A 9,714-nucleotide genomic window follows, 5' to 3' on the forward strand; every position below is an offset into this window, starting at 1 on the left:
CAAACACGTCCGTAACAAAGGAAAAAAAACTCACCTTTCGGCCCCCTCCTCCCGTTTCTACCGCGTGCTGATGTGCCTTTTTTTCGCCGGGGCAACTTTTTTCATGTGGAGCAATATCTACCGAGGTGGGTAATACATGTATACACTAACCGGTATTGCAGGGCGGCGTGTGCGTCTAATGAGGAATTGCCGTAAGCCATTCGTGTTTCTCGGCTCGTTCTCGCTTTCTCGCGATACTTCCTATTTCCAATTTACCAGGACGTAGTCCCAAAGTTGCAAGGTTGGTTTTCCGCCTGGGGTCGCTGGGGGTCGCTGAGGGGTGGGGGTCACCACTTTTTCACCGGCACAGGCCATTTCTTATACCATCCAAATGATTCTGCTACAGTTGCCAAGTTCCCCTTTTAAATTAAGTTAAGTTATATATTCCAGCTAGTCTGGCTCTGTCAGGTGAAAGGTCTGCATAACAGCACCAAGTAAAACATTATACTTTGTGTAAAACAGAAGTTTAAAATCAACAGCTTGGAGTTTTACAGGGGTTTTATGTGCTTCTTTGTGCTAAACTAAGCTAACCATCTCTTGGCTGTAGTTTCAGATTGAACAGACAGACAGAGAGTGGTATGAACTTTCTTGTGTAACTCACAGCAATAAAGAAAATAAATGTATTTTCCAACTACTCCTTTCAGCAAAAAGACAAGAGTCTAATAAATTTACACCTTCATAGTTTTGTAACACTTTATAGACCTGGCAGTCTGTGAAATTTCTTCATAGTGCTAGCATCCTGTGGGGATGACAGTTAATGGTAAAAGTTTAATATTGTTATCTTCCCAAAATTAAACACTTTATCCTGTGACCTGTCACCCAATGCTGCTCTCTTCTTGTTACAGAACGGATGCACTGCGGGTTGTTTTACAGGACTTGCTTCCAGAGGTACAGGTCGGAGTGAAGTGTATTGGGGCTCCAGGTATTTCTGAGCAATTACAGCACAGTGGGATCCTTTGTTGTGTCCCACCTGTTTTGAGCCATTAGTTAAAGACTAGTCTGCAGCTGGGTCTGGCCACTTATTAAGGCTGGTGGTCAAAACTGGAATGAACAGTTGTTAGCTGTTTGCACTCAACCCAACTGGCATAGTAATTATGCCACACACACACAGACACACACACATAGGGCAGCTATAAATAATGGAAATGTTAGACATCATTTAATATGACGCAAGTGATAAGTTACAGTTTTTGCTGGAGGATTTGCAATTACCCAGAGGTGTGTTATTAATATGCTTTATGTAATAAAAAATGATGCATGTGGTTCATTTTATCAATGTCTTTCCATTGTTTGGTACTGTATACAGTTTTAAGTTTGTTTACACCTTTCTGTGGCCTATGATGTAATGTGATGCACTTTTAGTAGGTGCTCCACTGTGGAGGATATTGTCAATGGAATTACAGTTAAGAACTGGAGAGGTGAGGCATTTTCTCTTTTCCTGAACTTTTTCATGAAGTCTCAAGGTGAATACAAGCTGTCCTCTGAAGTACCAGTCGGCATGCCTATGTAAAGCTGACGATTGTTCACCGCTGAGTTTATAAAACTTTGCAGCGATGTGGTGGAGCGTGGTGAATCAGGGGAATTGTGACAGCTGTCACGGTTGTCTCTTCAGGTACAGTCGCGCTATAAGTGAAGCTTCTCGACTGTCTCTGGCTGCGGACTCCTGCTAGGATTGCTCTCATTTAAGGAGTGACGATTGAGGTTTTTTTTTTAGAGACACAGTGCCAGTGACACAACAAGCAGTCTGAGAATTGTGTGGTGGGGAATAATACTTGCGGGCAGCTTAACCACAGACAGTAAAGCATCTGTCAAAGGGTCGCCTCCAGTCATTTTATTTAGTGGACAGATATGGAGAATTTACCCACAGGCGAGAAGATATTTGAGCTTTATGTTTTTATCTTTCTGCAGTTAATGCTTAATTGGCTAAAATCTTGATAACTGTGAAAGTTGCAGACCAGGGATTGGAAAGCTAATATTTGTTCTTCACAGGGATGAGTGAGTCTCTGGTTTTCTCTAATTATCTGTTTATCTGGTGGTGGCTTTAACCTGGATTCAAATCATTGATTGACCTTTATGTGTTTGAGATCAGGAGACAATGCTGAGTTATCCGGGAATGCCGTGTGTTTGTGATTGGGCTAAACAAAAGTCTCCAAACAATTAACACTGCAGCACTAAAAGATTATTGCTGCATTTAGATAAAATACTTTGCCATGTATGCAAAAGGAACGCTATTCATTAATGCCTGGAGCAGTTTACAGCACCTATGTCATTCGCAAACGGATGACTTAATCATTGCAGCTGCTAGATTTGAGTCTGGTTTTCATATAAACCCCGTTTGCTCTTAGGCTCAAACACTAGGCAATGCACTTTCTGCACACATTTCTGCCAGACAGTAAAAGTAACTGTCTGGAAATGCGCACAAAGACCGTCGGTATTATTTTTATTGAAATCAACAGCTTGGGAATGGATGACCATCCATCAGCTGCTCCTCATATTTGTCTCTTGTTGATGTGTTCTGTCACTATATTTGCATGAGATTAATACTTATACAGGTTACAGGGCTACAGATGACATATCACCGTCTTTATAAACCAAGTGGCCAATTCAGCCACTGTGGAAGAAAGCTGAGCATCAACAGGAAATGGCAGGAGGAACCAGAGTGTGTTGTAATAGCTATGGTATGCTGTATAATCCTATTGCACGCTTGTTTAACAGCTTCACAACCGTTGTTTCCAAAAGGAAATACTCATTCCATGCAAGTAGTGGAAACACAGGCAGGGCTGATTGATTTTAAACGTGGACAAAAGCACTCAAATGGGCACCAGGGAATCACAATGACTTTGCATGACAATCAGTGCAAACAATGCTGTCAGGGTGGAGAAGCCTCTCACTGAGAAACTTTGGCGTGCCAAATTGGCTGATGTGATTGGTGTAACTGTGGAATCTATTTGACAGATCCACTTCAGTGGTCAACATTCAAGCATCAGACTGATGGGGTTGAGTTATATGACTTTTTATCCAAAAGTGTACATCATTTTGCTTGGCAGGTTTCTTTTTTATAGAAATGCGTCATTTTCTTGGTACTGGGGCGTCAATATGAGTAATTCAGATTTTTTCCAGAAGCCAACCCTGGTAATCTTACAAACCACATGTTTTACGACAAAGTATATTTTCCCACGCACAGCCTAATAAATTACTGCAAAAATAGCCTGCACCTGCTGTGACATGGAAACCTGAGCTGTCAGTTGTAGCTAAATAGACAGAAGGCTTAATTAACATGAACCTTCCACAAAAAGAAGACCACAAAAATAAATCAATATGTTATTGCCATCAGTGTTTTCAGACCTGCACTGAAGGTATTCAAGTATGTATGCATTTTTTATTTTATTTTTTGCATTAATTGTCAAATATTTACTATTTTTATTTTACACCAGTGTGCACTTTCTACACTGAGAAAACGCTACTGAACAGTTAATTTAACTTATTTTGATTCATTTAATTGTATTTGATTATTGTTCTCCACATTTGCAGAGTTCAGTTTAAGGTGGTGTAAGGCTAATTCTTTTGAACGGGAAACACTGTTTACCTAGCGCGGTCATCAGAACTGTTAATAAGTATTGCCTGCATGGCTGTATTCCTCTGTGCCATTAAGCTCCACAAACATTTCATTGAGCCACACTGTTGGACTGTAATTTGAGAAATGTGCGTGAAATGTGTGTTCATCCACAGCTGAAAATAGTCCCCGATAAATGCACAATTTACACGCACAGTTTGAGTTCACTAAAAACTATAATGTCCACCTGTTATAGGAAATAATTTCTCCTTTTTTAAAAATAAAACTAAATATTTATGAGCCATTTTAAAACATTTACATTTTCAGTAGGAAACATGCGCTTGGGACCCTAAAAAAGCTTGGCACGGCCCTGGTAGCCACCGTCTCTCTTTCTCTCTCTCTCTTTCACACACACACACACACACATCGATATTCTCTTCCTCCCTCCTTCTCCAACTCTCTAAATTAAATATTTTTTTGAGCCGACGCGAGGAGTTTAGTAATGGAGGACTTCGGGTTATTAATCCAAACGTGAAGCGCGTCAAGTAGTTTTGGAGCGACGGAGCTTTTACACCGGCTGAACAACAACTCACATGTGCGCATGTAGCTGCACATTTACCGGCCGGTCAGTGAGTCGTTGCGTTTTGTTGATAAACTGCAAATGAAGTGTTGGAGATCTGTTGCGCGTCGCGGATGAAAATGACAGCGTGGATGTGATTCCTGCACTTCAGAGGTGAGCTGAAACTGCCTCTGTGTGTTTAATGTTTAATGGCAAACGTCAGAAGATGAGTAGAAGTGCTGGTTTCAGGGGTTTCATGCAGATATGGCTTCAGCACAAGTGTTGCATTGCGTTTCCAGGTTTAGAGACGGGGGTGGGTGTTGGTAAATCAATTGCGTCTACTTCATGCGAAGTGTAATTAATGAGATCTCTGAGGGCAAATCAATAGCGGGAAGTGACTAATCACTGGATCAGGAACAGAGGGCACCGGCTTTCTGTTAATAGGAAGAGCTTGCTTCCTGGACACACATCACAATGTGGGTCAAAACTTTAATGTCTTTTAATGAGAGAGTTGGCCTGTGCAAGCTTTAATTAGGCATCTTCACTGTTACTCCAGGCTCATTATGGATGATTAATGGATGCAGCTGATGATGCTGGCTGCAATGATGGAAACCATGAAAGCAACATTCATCTGCATTTTGCAGTATTGCGTAAACTGTGACTTTACATAGGCTTTCTAATCTTTACCTGAACAGCAAATGTCATAATTGCTCACAGGTTCATAATGGATCAGACTAGTTTTTAAAGTGTAGAAGTAGATACCATGAATTCTATAGACTGTTTTATTTAATGATGCACCTAGTGATTGTAGGCCTTATCAATGAATATACTGATTCTTTTCTTTTTACTTTACTGAGTCTACAAATGTGAAAACTTCAAAAGTCTTCAAATTAATTTAGTCCAACACCAAAATATATTCAATTTACGATGATATAAAACAAATAAAAGCAGAAAATCCTCACATTTGAAAAGCTGGATCCAGAGAACATTTGCCAATTTTCAGCTTAAAAAATGTTGCTGATTAATTGTCTGTTTAATTACATGAATTGATCGTAGCAGCTGAGGAAATGCTGAGAACTTACATTAAAATGAATGTTGTGCTCAATATTTTAAAATGTCGAATATCTTAAATTTGCTCCTGTTACACTTTTATAATGTCTCCTCATCTGAAACCTCTTTTGACTCCCTGAGACGTATCGGCTGCATTTACTAAAGATTCATTAGTAGATTGGTCACAAAGTTTGCATTGTCTGTGTTTTGTAAAGGGAACGTTCAGTGGATAAACATTGTAAATATGTAGGATGCCACACAGGGCAAACACTGGCATCTGCTCCCTGCTAATGAGATCTCATCAAGACTGACAGGGAGCATCAATCTCACTGTCAGTTTGGCTCCAAATGTAGCTGTCCAGGGCCTCGTTCCTGATACGCAGATAACCGAGATCCAGATTACAGTGTTGACTACTTGATATGAGTCTGAATGAATCATATCGGAATCTTAATGTCTGTCAACATAATCGTGATATGATATCGCTAATCTAAAACTATTTTTTGTTTTTGTTTTAACCTTAGAGATTTTAGGATAATCTCATTCTGGTTATTTGAACTTCACTTTGCATAGTGCCTCTTTTGGTTTGTATCAGAAAACAGTTTGTCTCAATTTCTGCTTCATTTCAAGTCACTGGGACTTCATATTGTTAAACCCGATCCCTTCGCTGTCCTTTCATGTTGTGTTGTAGTAGTCTATAAATAATTTCTGTATGCAACACGCAGATCTCATCCTGTGATTCAATCAATGGGGCAGGGCCCCTGTGGTCAAAATCATGAATAATTCAACCGTTGTGTGACACCCCATTCGTCTCTTAATAGCTCATCTCTTCCTATAATAGACCAGGTACATCCCTGTGAAATGCCACGAGTCTGTGTTTGTTTGTTTGTTCGTTTGACCTTAATGAAGCTGAAGTGGCGCTTTGCACACGGTTCTGTTGTCATAGTAATCACTGCAGCCAGATTCGTTATGTGAAACAGGTCCAGACCCTCCACTCCAATCTGTCCGATATCACATGACAGCAGAGTGCTTGTGGCCATTATCCGCAAGTGGAGGCAGGATAGCTGAGCCTGCCTCTAATGGAACACACTTTTCTGCCCAGATATATAAACAATTTCTTTTGATTTATTACTGGAGTTAAAAGGGCAGTGTGTGTGTTCAAAAGTGCCATATTTTTAGAGACACCTAGTGGTTCAGTTCAAGTAAATTATGGTGTCATCCAAGGACAACCCGGTTACCAGGATGTCAGACGTTGCTTGGAGCTTTGCTCTAAAGTCAATTTCCATTCCAAAACTTTTCATTATTGTTTACTTCAATTGGATGTTTGACCTTCACTGTGCAGAATAGCGTGTGTGTGTTTGTTCAGAGTTTAATGCCCGAAGAATGTTTTCACATTCAGCTGCTGAACGGAAGAATGTTTCTCTGCATTCACTTTCAATCTGAGTTTAATGATTTTGTGACAGAGTCCAGTATGTAACTTGCACAAGTGTGATGTGGACACTTGAAGCCTCCAGCATACAGACAAGGCCTATGTATAGGCAAGGATCTGGGGTTACTATACATATCACAATACAGTATTACAATACTGTAAGCAAGGCGAATTATTGCAATTTAACAAAAATCACCATGAATAAAATCTTTGGGGGGTTTTTTGCAACCAGAGCAGTGGCATTTGCATTTGTATTTATCCCAGTCCCTGTAACATCCAACACCAAAGCCCTCAGTTTACAACACTGCTGTCTTATTCTTGGGAAACGAAATACTGCGATCCTCATATTGATATTTTCCTACTCGCCAGCACATACAGTACACTTAAAATGATAATGTAATATTTGCACATTTAAAGATTCTGGATTTTTCACAGGGGGTAGATGCAATTTTTAGAATTTATATATTTGTGGAAAAACATTATTATTCCTAGCATACATGGAAAACATGTCTGGAGGGGATCTTTAACTTCTTTTTAAAAACTTTAAAAACCTCAGCATAAGCAGAAATACTGATGATTTCTCTTTGCTGTGTCAGACCGTTTGAGTCTCTAACTTTAACTACGACTGTTTTCCACTAGAAAGTCTCTGACCACTATTTACAGGATATTTTAATCATCTATGTTTCCGCCTCTTGTATTTGAACAGGGGGAGACAGAGAGCGGATGACAGCCAACCATGAGACCTACCTTCTTATGGCCAGCACCCAGAATGACATGGAGGATTGGGTGAAGACGATCCGCAGGGTCATCTGGGCACCTTTTGGTGGAGGTCAGCATACACACAAACTTTGTTTTTATTAGCTGAATAACTTGTTGATCTGAATGTGGTTTGTTTAGCCAGTGTGGCGTTCATATGGATGACTTCCAGTTTCCAGTAGCAGGAGAATGGATCGGTGTTTGTATTCAATCTGTGATATTTTTTATCAGTCTGTTCCCAGGTAAAGCAACAGTTTGCTTTCCCCCTTTCCTCCTACATGTTTTACTCCACATGTTGGTTGCATCACTGAAATACTTCACCATGACAAGATGTATAAACAGTTTTTTATTATAGGACTATTTGCTTTGTCTTTTAGATTGTGAAATCCAAAACAGCTCCCTGACTTGAATCTCCACTCTCATGTGATCCTGAATGTTTGTTTTCGCTTCCTGTCCAGCCCGTTTATGCTAATATACAAAGTTAAAATCAATTACATGCGCCAAATAAACCAACAAAAGTGGCGATGATCATAAAATATACTGTGATTCATAGCAGAAGTGCATGATGTTGTTCTCATGAAGTTGTCCCGGAGTTTGGTGGGATCAGTGTGCTGATTACTGGGTCTCCTACTGCGCCGCTATGGCTTGTTATTGACTTTACTGGCAGACATTGGCCTACATTGTGTATGAGCGGGGCACAAGTGCGGCGTTTGTAACCGGACAGGCAGTTCAGGCAGCTCTCGGTGACACAGTGAATAGAGAGGCTGAGCTGGCCCCTCTGTTTTCAGTGCAGGGAGTTTGATGTCTATTGCAGTTGACTGCTCTTCAAAAGGACGAGCCATTTGTCAAAGATGCCACAAGAAAGGTGGCTCCAAGTTGGAGCGGAGCCGGGGCTTTCTCTCCCACACACATAAATAAACAGAGCGTGCACACACACTCACACACATATTCCAGGCTTTCACATTTTGCAGTAGCAGCAGAGAAAACTGAGCCCTGATTGGCTGGTTAGTGCCCCTGAAGTGCGATTAAAAATTCAGTTCAGAGAGTGACAGACAGGGAGGGAGCTCCCAAAACGAAGCTCCTGGGTTTGACCCACAGAAGAGCTCTGAGCCCCTGATGGGTTTGCTGTCATGTTGTGCTGAACACTTGCTATGATGTTGAATTAATAACTGGCCAGCTTGAACAAACAGTTGGACAAGAGTTTGAAGTCAGACCTTTGAGAAATGTGCAGCTGTGGGCTCTCCATCTGGATCTTTGGAGATGTATTTCATGGTAATTACAAATTGTTTTAATTTGAACTGTTGTAACTGTTGCTGCTGTTTGATTAATGCTATGTAGAACATTTAAAAATACTAAACTCTTCTTAATTTTAAAACTATATTTATATGTAGCTGTAGCTTATATGGGAGATTTTCCATACTGTTTTGTTGATTTCACCTATTTTTGTGTTATGGTTGTGGTGATAACTGTCAAATATCAATTCTCTCCCACTGGATATATTTAATATTTAACACTTAAAGATACTTCATAGTTAAATGTGATATTCTGGTTGTAAAGCTGGTTCTCCACACCAGACATGACCTCTACTAAAACTCCTCAAATCAGAACTGATGTGAGCTGGAAAGGTGAGAAAAGTTCTTTATCAGGGTTTATCAAACATGCGTTGAGTTGCTGTGATATTTTTGGGACAGTCTGTTCTGTTAAACTGTGATTTCAGCCTGGTTGAACTGATCAGATATATATCTCATATTCTGTCTACATCATGAATTAAAAAGGTGGCAAGCCAACCACTCACCCATATTGATGATTATGTAAATCTCAATCCAAATATTTAAACATCCTTAGCGCTTAAGCGTTACCTTAGCTTTACATTGATAAAACATGTTCTCGTAAATTTAACTGTTAACGTATTTACCTTTTAATAATGTCTGGATTCTCAAATATTTGTCATATTTTGAGTGACACTTCTTATGCAATGTTCTCACATGTTGCAAGATTTTAATGTTAGTTCTAATGCAGTCCAGTATCTGTTTTATTACATGCATTTCAGTGCCAAATAGCAGTGATGCTTAATGTTTGATCATTGTAATAAGCCTTCCTCTAAGTCATCATAGTAACATATAACGTTTTCCTCCTCTTTACATTAAATCATCTCTTCTCCTTCGGACGTGCTTTGGTGGAGGAACTACTTTGTGCATTTGTTTAGGTCATTGAATAATCTGTGCATAGTTAAGATTGCTATGTTTCACTGTATATCTCTAAGAACATGTAACAGTAGAATTTAGTAAAGTTAGCACTGTGTTAATATCATATGTGTGTCTGTGTGTGTGT

General features: G+C 39.8%; 1 protein-coding gene across 5 annotated transcripts in view; it reads left to right on the top strand.

The window, feature by feature from the left end:
• Positions 1-9,714, top strand: part of arhgap24 (Rho GTPase activating protein 24) — a 69,299-nt gene that overhangs the window by 47,936 nt on the left and 11,649 nt on the right. For 3 of the 5 annotated variants that reach the window (XM_035667520.1, XM_035667522.1, XM_035667521.1), the window contains one exon: positions 7,334-7,456. In XM_035667520.1, the coding sequence (XP_035523413.1) occupies positions 7,334-7,456 (123 nt within the window). Of the gene's footprint in view, positions 1-884; positions 962-4,090; positions 4,326-7,333; positions 7,457-9,714 lie in introns of those variants that run through there. The other 2 variants (XM_035667523.1, XM_035667524.1) reach the window with 2 other exon arrangements.

The sequence above is a fragment of the Morone saxatilis genome, unplaced genomic scaffold (genome assembly GCF_004916995.1).
Source record: "Morone saxatilis isolate NCDOM2014 unplaced genomic scaffold, NCSU_SB_2.0 Contig21, whole genome shotgun sequence".
NCBI classification, from domain to species: domain Eukaryota; kingdom Metazoa; phylum Chordata; class Actinopteri; family Moronidae; genus Morone; species Morone saxatilis.